The following is a 14025-nucleotide window of genomic DNA, read 5'->3' on the forward strand; positions in this document are numbered from 1 at the left end:
TACATCAAAGGGGGCTTGAGCCCCTGCCCTTTTATCCGTCAGTAAAAAGTGCCCTCTCCAGACCATGAATGCAGTTTTTACTATGGTGAAAGAGATGCAAATGCCCCTCTTTCCATGCCATACCCAAAGACAGCGTTCAAGAGAATTTCCTTGTCCAAACTCTCCTGAACTTGAATGCAGCATCTCATGTTGAAATAATTGTCCTCTCTGTTGATTATGCTCATTTCAGTGTGGTATCACGCACCGAAAATAGCCGACCTCCAAGCTCACAACGTGTCACACTGCGACACGTTGTGAGCTTATTTCCACCAAAAGGCCCTTTTAGAAATGTCAGCCCCTGCCTCTCTAACATTCTCTGCACGTCCCTGAATCCTACTGTATGTTTTGAATGAAATATTAACAAATAAACTCACCTCGGCTTCAGTTCAGGGCAGAGTGAAGGATATACTGTGAGTTTTCTATTATCTGTTTGCATGTTACTTCCTTCCTCTATTCTCTCCCCGTGTTTCCTGTCTCTCAGTCTCTACACTGTATACAGTATACAGTTCACACACCCCTCCCCCTCAGCATCAGCAGTTTTCTTTCTGAAAAGCAGTGGTGGAAAAAGTACCTTTACTTTTTACTTAAGTGAAAGTATCAATATCCCAGCGTAGAAATACTCTGTTAAATGTTCGGAATCAAGAATCAGGTTTTCAAATGTATAAAATCTCTACCAATCCTTTGAAAGTAGCGGATCTACAAGCTTGTAGATCTGCTATTTTCTAATCTCTCTCTCTCTCTCTCTCTCTCTCTCTCTCTCTCTCTCTCTCTCTCTGTGTGAGTATATATATATATTGGTTACAGTCATTTTGGGTAACTCAGTGAGACTGTGGTAAGAGCGCTCGTTTTGTAGTTCACCACACACTAATCACCACCAGATGGCGACGCAGCCATTCAATAGTGAAGGCGCTGACGTCACTCGTTTGCGACTCTCTTTCTTTATTTACTAGCCTAGCCTAGCCTAGCCTAGCCTAGCCTAGCTTAGCTTAGCCATTAGCTCCATTGTAGTCACTTGGACAGGGCGTTTATCGTGGGCTTGCCCAGGCCTTACGGCCTGGGCATAAATATAACGATTGCATTCACCACGGCTTCGTAACTCGCGCGGCGCTCCGCCGGCCTTCGCGCCGCTTGCAATGTCGTGGACAATCGAGTGGCTCCGCCTGGAGGACGTTGTTGTGGCGACCGCTTGTTCCGCCCCGTGCGGCACGGCAAACGCTCCGTTTCTCTAATTCTCTGAGACGCAAAAAAAACGTGACATATATATATATATATATAATTTGGAAATTAGAAATACTCAAGTAAATGCCTCAAAATTTTACTTAAAGGAGTAGTTCACCCCCAAAATGACTTTTTTTCTTTTGATTACTCATGCCATGGAGACTAGAGTTCAATAATATTTTTAGTTTTTTGTCACATTCCTAAGACAAAAATGTGATAACAATAAATTTACCCCCATTGATTCCGGATGGGGCCCCTTTTTGAAACGGGTCCCCATCCGGAATCAATGGGGGTGCATTTACTCGAATCAAATTTTTGTCTTAGGAATGTGACAAAAAACAAAACATATTATTTTACTCTACTCTCCATGGCATGAGTAATCAATAGAAAAAAGTCATTTTGGGGGTGAACTACTCCTTTAAGTACAAAATCTACATACATTTACTTAAGAACCATTTACTTTTCACCGCTTTATGTATCGAATAAAGGCTATCGCCTCCTAGGAGATAAACTTGACCTATAAAGATTTGGTATAACATACTGGTCTCGCCTTTCAGCGAGCTCACCAATTACTGTCAGTACTGCATGTCTCATCAGCAGTCAGGTGACACTGGCTGGCACTCTCAGGGTAAAGATGACCTTGGCAGCTGCACGGCATGCATAACATTTGTGCATCGGAGCTTTGAAACAAAAGTGTTTTTACGTTAACACCTGTATGTAGTGAGTGCTATTAGTGCATCACCAGCAATGTGATTATCTGTATGAGTTCAACCAACAATCTTTCTATTCTGTATTCGTATTGAATACTGTAACATTTATTCAAGGTTTGATTATGTATGCACAATCTATTTAAAGCACCATTATCCAAGGCACTTTACATAGATGTGCATTTACATTCACCCATTCACACCCACATTCATACACCAATGGCGGAGGTAACCATACAAGGCACCGTCCTGCTCATCAGGAGCAATTAGGGGTTCAGCGTCTTGCTCAAGGACACTTCGACAGTAACTCTGGAGGAGCCTGTGATCAAATCAGCTGCTCTACCTCCGGAGCCACTGCCACCCTAAAACCAAGTGGTATTCTTTTGCCACAGTGGCCATGTGGCCACTCAGTTTGAGTAATGTCGTTGTCTATTCTACATAATGACGTCATCACGCAACAACATCGCATTGTCGTCATCACTACCGTGTCCTTTATAATGAGTTGTCAAGTAGCGTGAATCTCATTTAAATTCACCCTGTCTTTAGTCACTTGCTGATTTATCAACACCAGACAACCACCACCGATACACAAGAGGAGCCATGGCCACCGGAATCAGAGTCACAGATGACGTGATTTCAGTTTTCAATGACATGAAGGTCCGTAAGACTTCTGCCACAGACGAAGAGAAATCAAGAATCAAGAAAGCTGTGATGTTCCGCCTTAGCGATGATAACGAGACCATCGTCATCGATGAAGGTAAGGAGATCCTGCTGGGAGACATTGGAAACAAAGTCATGGACCCCTACCAGTACTTCCTGGAGATGCTTCCCATAGACGACTGCCGCTACGCGCTGTACGACGCAGTCTACGAAACCACGTTGGGGAGGAAGGAAGAGCTCGTCTTCATCTTCTGGGGTCCAGAGAGCGCACCCCTGAAGAGCAAGATGATGTACGCCGCCTCGGTGGACGCCATTCAGAAGGAATTCTCGGGCCTCAAGCACGTGTGGCAGGTCAACGGTTTGGAAGACATCAAAGATCGAAACACCCTCGCCGACAAGCTTGGTGGTTCAGATGTAGTCAGTCTGGAAGGATCCCCTATAACTCAATAAATTGAGCCCCAGGCTTCAATCCTAGAGACCTACCAGACACATCTTGTGGGCACAGCTGTTCATTCCAAACGGGTATAGAGGCTTCCTGAGAATGCAGCTGAGGGGTAATAAGTAGGGTGGCGGAAATTACTTTAGGATGTCTGGTTAGAATGATATTTTTTGTTGGTAGAGGTGATCCTAGCATTCATGTAGTCTGGTAAAGTCGTCTTCTGTTAACCATAGGCAGAGTCAAGAGATGAAATGTACAGTTTTGGTAATATATTTCTACTTGTTTTGGTCAGAATGAAAGAGGCAAGAACCAGGATCAATTGTGGCACTTCTGTGCAAAGGATATCGTGGGTGGGGGCTAAAGTGACCATATCAAAATGCCTAGTCTAATTTGAAATTAGTTCCGCGCAACTGACAGTGCACTAACTGGCTGGACACTATAGACAACCACACGTCTTTTATTTGATATATTTCTAGCAGGAAAGCGGTGCAATGAAGGCAATCAGGTGACTCATAGACAATGCTCAGTGCCATCATGCACCCCATACAATACCTTTTATTTATTTATGTGACATTATGGCTTTTATTTCAGTAGGAAAGATAAGGAGGGCACTCCATCCAATAGTTTAATTTCTTCATTTTTGTATTTTAATTTTCGGCATTATGTTTTTGGCATATACTTGATTTAGATCGGAAACCAGGGGAAAGCGAGTGGACAGTGACAGAGGCACACAAGTTCCTCTCACACTGCACTCTGAAGATATTGGATGGGGATCCAATAGTTTTTTGTTAGTTTTTAGTGTTTTTGCCAGTATGCTTTATTTAGAGAGGGAATGCTAGTGAGAGACAGGAAACCAGGGGTAGTGAGAGAGGGAGAAAGGACAGGACCTTGGTTCCTAAGTGACTCACAAGGACAATATTGGTCAGTGGCACTGACCGTTATGGTCCAATAGTTTGTTTTTTTAATTGTTTTGTTTCGAAGGAATGTTTTTTGGCATTATGCACTTCTTTAGATATGCCCTTTCATATCTAAATAAGAGCATAATGGACAGACACTCCATTCAAATATTATTTTTATTTATTTCTTTTATTTAGGTGTAGGTAGAGACAGAAAACCTGGAGATTGGACCTTCCAGTCCACATGCACCGAGCCCCTCTACTATGGGTTCAGGATGTGGTTGTTGTGCCCGTGTCAAATAGGGGAGTTACTTGGAGTCTGACTCTGGTCCATAATCTAGATGGTCAGGCTGCTACCAAGGAAGATCCACTGCACTTGAGGCCAAATAGGAAGTCATTATCAGCATGCAGTTCTAATTAATGGCCCGGCAGATGTCGCCATTTCCCCTCCTGCTGGCTGCAGAAGCATTTTTTTATTCAATTCAAGTGAATGGCCAGACTTGATTTTATTACCTTAGTAAACATATTCATTAATATTTTATGTTTTCAATCGCTAGTTTAAAGTATTTTTTCGATTATCATGATATATGTTTAGTAGAGTTTGGTCCCATTTTAAAATGAATGATAAAGTAGGATATTTTTCTATGGCTTCTACTGGTTCTACTGGTTCTACTGAATAGAGATCGGCCTTGCTGCGGTTTGCAGCCAATAGCAGTCGTTTCCGGTTGCTTTTAAGTAACTTCCAAGAACCAATGAGTTAACATTGATTGCAAATCATGGGGTAAAAGAGGGTTCAAGTGTTGTACAAAGTCATCTTTTTGTTTGTTAGACAAAAGCCTTATAGGCCTATAGGTTCGACTGAATGACCTGACACCCATCCAATTTTTGCTCCAATATGTGGCTTTGTGTTTTTCACCACATGTTTTCCCATTGGGGTTATAACTACACATGACATGACGTCACAGGAAGTGAGAAGTGAGCGCCGCTCACTTCACACGGGTGTGATCTTTTCGTGTCTTTGACATTGTACTTTAGTAGGGGATGGTAGGGAACAGGGAAGACTTGAGAAATGCAGGTTTAATGCATAGGCTTTAGGGGCTGCAGCCCTTCATGGGAACCAAGCTCGGCGGGCACAAAACACCTGGCCCAAAAGAAAGAAAGACCGGACTATTGCAAATAACAGCATGGAAACACTGACCAGAAGCAGCCGAAATAGCACTAAATCTGTGCGTAAATGCGCCTGCATGGTGCCTGGCGCGATGTGATGACATTCAGATTAAACTCACATCAACTCACAACGACCATACATTCGGTCATTGCAACAAATGACATCCACCAAACCAATAGTTTTTATTTTATTTAACTTTTTTGCATTTCACTCTTCATTTCGAGAGTGTAGTGAGAAACCGAGGGCAGTGAGGGAAACTAGTTTAGGGTTAAGCACCTCCCAAAGAAGAGAGATAATTCGCTGGTGTCTGATTCAAACTTGGGCCCTCGCGAGAGCAGCAATAATCTGAGTTCCCAGTTCTCACCGGCTCTTGCATATAGTGCACACTAACTGGCTGAGCCACCTTTTTGTTTTACATTTTGTTGTCGTGCATTTCATGCTTTATTTACGTATAGGAAAGTGTAGCAAGCCAATAAATCAAGGGCAAATGAGAGGGGAGACATTTAAGACACTACGAGTCATTATGCCCTTTGTGAATGCTCAGTGTGCCACCAGCCACACAGTCTATTTATGTATGTATTTCTTCTTGTATTATAATCATTGTTTAGGAGAGTGTAGAGAGACAGTACTAGACATGATGGGGTAACATGTCCTTAGGTCGAACTCCCTTTGGTCCGACCACCTAAACTTAGCCCTAACCTCATTAAAACTATGCCTAAACCTAACCTCAGTCAACCCAACGGGAGTTCAACCTACAGTATGGGGAAGTCCCCCATGACAGGAGTCAGATTCGGAACTTGCGTCCTTATTTATCCCTATTATCCCAATTTATTCATTATTAGTCATTATAAAGATTCCCTGATTTCCCATACACTTGCCATTGCTACACGTATGCAGTGGCGCAAAGTACTTAGTTACTTTGCGCCATTTACTCAAGTACTCCAGCTGCCTACTTAAGTAGACTATTTTGAGGTACTTTTATTTTACTGTAAAACCTTCAATACGCACTCTTAACATATGCTCCTTGATTATACTCTCAGAGTTACAGACCCTTAAAGACGTGATGACATGGCTTTAAACCTATTTGCTCCTTCGCTCAGAAACAGGCATGTCTTTTGCTTTAACCAATCACAGTGTAAGCCCAACAGTCCTGCCAGCAGGAAATGCCCATTAGAGTTCTCAAATTCTGCCCGAACCCGACCATACCCGAACCCGACCGACATTTAGGGTAGGGTAGGGCCTAAAATGTATGCTAATTAGTCGGGCCGGGTAGGGCTCGGGCTCAATGAAAAAATAAAATATTTCTTTTTATTATTTGATTACTATTATTATATGATAGACCCGACCATACCCGACCCGACCCGATGTTTTCGGGCCGGGTAGGGCCTAAAATGTATACTGGCCTTTCCAGTTAGGGCCCAGTTAGGGCCGGGCCTTAAATTTCAGGCCCGTTGAGAACTCTAATGCCCATACAAGGCATTTCCTGTCTACAGGGTTTTAAAATGAGTAATGCGCTGGCCGTCATCTTGAGTTGGATAAAGAATGCAGCAGTCTGCATAAATGGAAGGTGAGATTGGTGGAATGTGAGCTATGAGAATCAAACGGATAATAATATTCATAAGGGCCTGATTAGGTCATCACGCAGTATGTCTGCATTTGTTATTGCCCTAAAAGTGTGGGAACAAAATTATTCATTTCATTACATCTTTAAGGTCCCATGTGGACAACCGGTTTACCCTTAAATCAATCCTATTTCCTATTTCCTTGCTTGTATGTTAGTCCCTCCCATTGAGGAAATAGAGAAGAGGAGATGTCCCATTGGCCATTTCTGATGACAACATCACAGGTGATAGGCCAACTAGTTACAAGGAAATGGGAAACAAGTGAAGGAAATAGGAATAATTTAAGGACTTGAGACGCACGCGGCCATTGAGAAACAGTTATTCACATCGCGGTCATCTTAATTGGATTACAAACCACTGTAAAAAAAATTGAGCGATGGTCCCAAAATATGAGTTCTGAGTTCAATTTATTTTTAACAAATCATCAAATGGGCAGATGACAACATCAACATCCCTAAAATGATTAAATAGAAGGGTACAGCCACAATATTCATGGCAGTTAAGTTACAATGTTACTCTGTACAAAGACTTGCTACAGTATCTGTGCAGACTAGAAGTGCTTGCTCTGCCATCATATTAACTTACTGTATCGTGATTTTGGCATATTAATCAGGAACAATCTAACAACAAATAGTTAATATGATGCACATATGCACAGATAGCAAGTCTTGGTACACAGTAAGGTTGCAACCTAACAGATAGCAAGTCTTGGTACACAGTAAAGTTGCAACCTACCTTACCTTAAATATTGTTACTGTGGATGTAATCAATTCAGTTACTGTAGCCCTTCTATTTAATCCTTTTGGGGATGTTGCTGTTGTCATCTGCCCATTTGTCGATTTGGTCAAAAGAAATTGGTTGAGCAGAACTCATTTTGGGACCAACGCTCCATTGTTTACAATGGTTTGTAATTCAGGCTGCCACCCCATGTGTTCATGTGATCAAATATGGCCACAGTGTGAATAAGGTCTAAACATTTGATCTATGCTACCATAGCAACCATGACATCAAAATAAAATACTCCAATCGGCGTGCGGCTGTGAGGCAGCAATTGTTGTGGCTTGGAGATATATAAGTAAACGCGTCATCGCAGCCTCATTCAGTACCCGACTAAATCAATCGCCAGTAGAAGATTTATAGCAATGGCCTCCGGAATCAAAGTTGCAGATGAGGTGCGTGTTGTTTTCAACAACATGAAGATCCGTAAGGCTCACTCTGCCGAGGACAAGAACAAGAGAAAGAAAGCTGTGATGTTCTGCATGAGCAAGGACAAGAGGAAGATCGTCCTTGAGGACGGAAATGAGATGCTGCTGGGAGAAATAGGGACCACTGTCCAGGACCCCTACCAGCACTTTGTAGACATGCTGCCGGCAGACGAATGCCGCTATGCTCTGTACGATGCCACCTATGAAACCAAGGACACGACAAAGGAGGAGCTAGTCTTCCTCTTCTGGGCACCAGATACCGCGTCGCCGTCGTGTAAGACTATTTACGCCAGCTCATTAGACGCCATTAAGAAGGAGTTCTCAGGCCTCAAGCATAAGTGGCAGGTCAACGGTTTGGAAGACATCAAAGATCGCCGTAGCCTTGCTGAAAAGCTCGGCGGCGCAGAGATAGTCTCTCTGGAAGGATGTCCTATTGAGGCTTACATCTAAGCCCCAGGCTTCATTCGAGGCCTACCAGACAACATCTGAGGGGTTCAGACGTTCGTTCCAATTCAAGCAGAACCAGGATCATTGGTAGCAGAGGCATATCGTGGGTTCACACACATTATGAAGATGAACAAAACACACAAGGATAACAAAATCAATACAACTGATGAATGAAGTATTAAACGAAACACTGTTAATGTATGAACTTTCTCACTGCAGAGCAGAGGATCAAGGAGGAACAGTTATTCTCATCATGTGTTTGTGTGAACTCACACTGGACGCAAATAGCAAAGAGAGCTCTCTCTCTCTGTCTGAGAACGAGAGAAGGTCCGTTGAATCCTCCTCATCCAAACGTATTTGATTCCATTCCAGAGGTTATGAAACTCGTGTACACCGAGATTCTAAATCAGTTTCTCACGAGGCACGACTCACAAAGAGCATACAGACTCCATTCAATAGTTATTTAAATTTATTTTTCAGCATTGCGTGTCATTTAGGAGAAGCCTAAAATGTAACTTTTTAGTTTGTTAGTCCCCCCCCCCCCCCCCCCCCCCTCTTTATTTTACTTTATTTAGATTATTTAGCAAGACAGAACTGTTTCCTGGGAAACTTATGAGACATGACAAGTTTATGGTCTGTCCAACAGTTAATTAATTAATTGATGAATTAATCAATTAATTTGTTAATTAATTAATTAATTAATTCATTCATTCATTCGTTAGTTTATATTTTGTGTTTGTCTAGTATTTTTTTATTAATTTAGTGTGGTTGCTATAGGCAACACACTATTGTAGGTCTGATAACTTTTATGCCATTTAAAGTAAACCTGTTTTTTGTTAACCTGTTTTTGTTCTTTAATTCCAATAATATTTTTTGTAACCTTTTTTTTTGTACCTGAACGACACAGGTAGGAAATAATAGTAGTAGCCGGAGTCAGATTTGAACTCGCTGAGCCACCAGGCAGGCAGGCACCATCCAATTATTTATTCATTTGTTTATTTGGTTTAATTATCATAATGTTATGCTTTATTTAGATTATATTAGAGACATGCAAGATGTAGTCTCGCGTAGCCAGACAACTATTCCACAATCTCTGAATGCTATATAGAGTCTGGAACAGCAGCTCCCTAACGGCGAGTAATGGAAACGGGCATTACCGTTCAAGAAAATATATTTTAAAATGTCATTTCTGCTAAGCAGCAAGCTAAACATGCTTATATGATTTTTATTTATATAATGATACATGTGTGCGATGTGAGACTGAAACGGAAGTGACGAGGGGGCTTCACTTCCGCTTCATCTCGCACTCATCATTTCTGCTCCGGTTTGCCAGACTGTATGCCGGGAGCATTTGACCAAATCGCGGAGGCAACAGTCGGGCCACACGAGACTATGCAAGATGGGACTCAATTCAAACTTGCTTCCTCGCAAGTCCCTTCACCAGGCACCCCCAATAGTTTGTTTGTTTGTTTCTTTCTTTACTTACTTGCGCCAGCAGAGTGTGCAAGCGTATTTGTTTGCCCAGTGTTATTTATATCAGGTCACACTTGTTTCTTTCTTTCTTTCTTTCTTACTGGACATGCAAGAATTCAAACTTGTCATCAAGACCCACCAGGAATGTATGCACCCAAACAATTTTTGTTAAATGTTTTGTTCATTATCTTTTTATTATTAGTGTGGTTGCTATAGACAACCAGACTATTGTTCTTGTCCACCTTTTTTCCAGTAAACTTTTAGTTCACCTAGAGCAAACCTCTTTTTTATGTTAACTTTTCTGTTAACCCCAAAAGTCCTTTGAGTTCAGTGGACATTTTTTGTAAACTTTTATAACCTTTTCTATATGCCAGAACCCCAATTTATTGATTGGACAATAAATGTCCAATCAGACAGGATTGGTCATGCTTCACGTTTTCTTTCCGATAGCCACGGAAACCCAGGCTTTTATTTTGACAATCCAATACTATTTTCTCCGGCCTAAAGGGTGAACCAATCGGGTGCCTCTGTGCCTATGACATAATTTTTTATTACATATTCTCTCCGGCCTAAACGCGTTCTAAATCAGGGTGAACCAATCGGGTGCCTCTGTGCCTATGACATCATGGACAAATCAACATAATCAAATTGTTTCATTGGTCTGGCTAACTCATGTCATCATCATTAGTGACATCATCATATTTGTAATAAAGCGGGACATAGGAGCGGTTTGCACCGCTCAAAAATGGCTCTGGACACAATCCGCAGGCTAATAAGTGTCAATTTGGGGGTCTTTGACATAAAACGTTTGAGATCTACTGCTATAAGCTGTTTCAAAACTATTCATGTTTTAAATTCATTGCAATGTCTTACATTGATTCCTTGGTTGCCAATGGACTGTGACGACCCTGCAAGAGATCTGGCCATAACTCGCTCCTCCAAGGGAGCTAGCTCTCTTGGCGTTGCGGGTTGCTTGCCTTGTCTGCTGAGTGGGGGGGCTGGGGTTCACCTCCCGGTTCCAGGCGAATTTCGCTGCTCAGTCTGCTAAGTATGTTACATTGGTGTCAGACGGGCGGACCCGTTTAGCGTGACCCCCCCGGATGTGGCGTGTGTGGGCCTTCCTGTCTATCTCCGTGTGTATGTATGATACCCTTTGATGGTTCTCTCAACCAAATGGTAGAGCACATTTTAAGTCCATATTTCTCATTGAAAGCAATGCTGAAATTAACTCAACCTCATTCAGCCATCTCTACCATTTGGTTGAGGTGTGTGATGGCCAATAATATCCACCGAGGGTGCAGTGACTTCACACACCATGCTTTCCAAGTCATGTGACACAGAGGAAATCTGACACAAGAAAAAAACACTCCTGACAGATGAGCTCTCTCCTGCAGGAATTTCAAAGCTAGGATGATTCTTTTTACACTGGAACCACTGGACCCTTATGGGTCCATTTGGTTCCATTTGTACACTTGGATCAAAATAAACACTGAGGATTGTACAGTGCTGATTGGGGTCCCAGAAAAAAAAAGGAAAGATCTACAAGCTCACAACTGGACCTGTCATTACCTAATAAACCTGACCTTTCACTCTTTCACAACCTGACCTTTTGGTGGTGACCGAGAATGCTGCTACCTCATTGGCTAAAGACCCTGCCGTTGTACTGTCGGCTGGAAACAGACGGCACCGAATGCAGTACTTGCATGTTCTTCTGGCGTAAGTAATAAGCCTCGAACCACTGGACATCTCTCTGTCGAGGTGCCAACTTGCATCTCGTGCACTCGTGGCCCCAGGGGCGTCACAAGGGGTAGGAAAGTGGGACTGAGTTACTGGGGCCCAAGGTGGAGGGGCCCTAGTAACTTTAGCTATTGAGAAATAGCAGATATACAAGCTCACAGCGCGGCACCGAGTGCCGCGCTGCAAGCTTGTAGATCTGCTATTTTTGAAAAGTCATGAAAATGTGCACAAATATTTGAATATATGTATTTTTTTATTTATAACATTTGTAACAAAAATGTTGCTTCTGGGGGGTCCCTGGAACTAAATATTTTGAGATGGGGGGGTCCTTCACATAGAAAAGTTTGAGCATCACTGACATGGAAACATAGGTTTCTTGGCACACATTTTCACGATTTTTCAAAAATAGCAGATCTACAAGCTCGCAGCGCGGCACTCGGTGCCGCGCTGTGAGCTTGTATATCTGCTGTTTTTCAATAGTTAACATTCATGGGGGGCCCGCAGTGAATCCTTGTACCCAGGGCCCAGAATTTGGTGTGACGCCCCTGCGTGGCCCTATATGGCCTACTTGTGTGCCAGCAGAGCGTGCAAGTACTGTGATCGATGATGAGTGCTGTCTGTATTATATGAACGTGGGTGGGCAAGTAGCCAGCTTGCGATTTGCTATTTATATCAGGTTGCACTTGCTGGTGGTGATGTCACCAAGAACGCTGCTCACTCATTGGCTAAAGGCCCTGCCTTCGTACTGTCGGCCAGAAACAGACGGCGGGAAACAGACGCAAGTAATAACTAGAAAGAATGCAATTCTGGGAAATTGCGAGTGTGGTTGCCTATTTATCGTCTGGATAGCCAAATTGTCAAGTAAAGCTTGACCAATCCTCAAGCTAGCACCACTCCCCCACTGAACTCAATGGACTTGTTTACCTATATAATAATAATAATAATAAAGCTGAGCTAGAACTATAATGTGTTGCTCTCTGGCAACCACACTAATTAGAACAGGGGTCTTCAACGTTTTCAGGCCAAGGACCCCTTAGTTGAGAGAGAGATGAAGCAGTGACCCCCACAACCTTATCATAGATTCCATATAGTTTCATTGTTTGACAGCACAATCATCAGTGTATTTTGGATTCATGTCAATTTGTGATTTCAGATATTTAACCACTCAAGCCGTCATTACCTAATAAACTTGACCTTTTACTCTGTACTTAGTCTGCTCTTTTTCCCCTCTACACCAAACCTCTTTGCCGAAAATAGCCGATCTACAAGCTCACAACGCCGTGCAGCGCAAGGCGCTGTGAGCTTGTAGATCTGCTATTTTTGGCTACAGTTATCAAAATATGGACACTAGGGTTCAAGTTGTTAATATAAAAAGGATTGGAAGATTTGGGGGACCCCCTGTAGTAACTCTGAGGACCCCCTGAAATAGAAGTTAGATGTTTGTTCGTGTGTGTGTGTGTGTGTGTGTGTGTGTGTGTGTGTGTGTGTGTGTGTGTGTGTGTGTGTGTGTGTGTGTGTGTGTGTGTGTTTGTGTGTGTGCGTGTGTGTGTCTTTGCTCGCTGCCACCATAGCAACCGTGACATCGTCAAAATACTATGTCCAATATTATATAAATAAACAGGGATATAAATACAATAATCACTTAATTCAACTTTCCAATCGGACACAAAAGCACCAATACGCAGGAATAGCAATGGCCTCCGGGATCAAGGTGTCGGACGAGGTAATCGAGATCTTCAATGACATGAAGGTCCATAAGGCTGGGGCCACCGAGGACGAAAAGAAGAAGAGGAAGAAGGCCACGATGTTCTGCATGAGCGAGGACAACGAGACCATCGTCCTGGACGTGGGCCACGACATCCTGCAAGGGGACGTGGGGAACAAAGTCAAGGACCCCTACCAGAGCTTTCTGGAGATGCTGCCTTCAGATGACTGCCGCTACGCGCTGTACGACGTCACCTACGAGACCAAGGACTCGTCAAAGAAGGAGGACCTGGTCTTCATCTTCTGGGCTCCGGAGGGCGCGCCCCTGAAAAGCAAGATGATCTACGCCAGCTCAGTGGATGCCATTCGGAGGATATTCACAGGTCTCAAGCATGAGTGGCAGATCAACAGCTTGGAAGACATCCAAGATCGGCATACGCTGGCTGACAAGCTTGGCGGCGATGAGGTTATCAGTCTGGAAGGAATACCTTTAATTCACCGTTAAGACTCCCTAATCGGGAGATAAGCGACCGCCAGGTCACATGTATACACCAGGGGCCGTGGAGTGGAGCAGTAGCTTGTAGATCGGCGCACCAGGAGTCGGTGGTCCGCGGGAATTCCCCGTGAGCAGCCCCGTTGGGGAACCCACAGAGTCCCTGGAATCCACTTTGAGAACCACTGACATAGGCAACACCCAATGTCCAACTTGT

General features: G+C 43.2%; 3 protein-coding genes across 3 annotated transcripts in view; all 3 read left to right on the forward strand.

Moving 5' to 3' along the window:
* Positions 1-3074, forward strand: part of LOC308307661 (cofilin-2-like) — a gene marked incomplete at both ends in the record, with an annotated part of 38722 nt that extends 35648 nt beyond the window's left edge. The window contains one exon of the mRNA XM_080752926.1: positions 2976-3074. Within this exon, the coding sequence (XP_080609052.1) occupies positions 2976-3074 (99 nt within the window). The remainder of the gene's footprint in view (positions 1-2975) is intronic.
* Positions 3075-7891: 4817 nt separating this feature from the next.
* LOC308307662 (cofilin-2-like) lies at positions 7892-8404 on the forward strand (the record flags this gene model as incomplete). Its single annotated transcript, XM_080752927.1, has 1 exon — positions 7892-8404. The coding sequence occupies one exon, from the start codon at positions 7892-7894 to the stop codon at positions 8402-8404; it is 513 nt and encodes a 170-aa protein (XP_080609053.1).
* Positions 8405-13304: 4900 nt separating this feature from the next.
* Positions 13305-13820, forward strand: LOC308307663 (cofilin-2-like; the record flags this gene model as incomplete). The annotated part of the gene is made up of 1 exon (XM_080752928.1): positions 13305-13820. The coding sequence occupies one exon, from the start codon at positions 13305-13307 to the stop codon at positions 13818-13820; it is 516 nt and encodes a 171-aa protein (XP_080609054.1).
* Between the last annotated feature and the right edge of the window lie 205 nt (positions 13821-14025).

The sequence above is a fragment of the Nannobrachium achirus genome, assembly GCF_963921795.1.
Source record: "Nannobrachium achirus genome assembly, chromosome: 22".
Lineage (NCBI taxonomy): Eukaryota > Metazoa > Chordata > Actinopteri > Myctophiformes > Myctophidae > Nannobrachium > Nannobrachium achirus.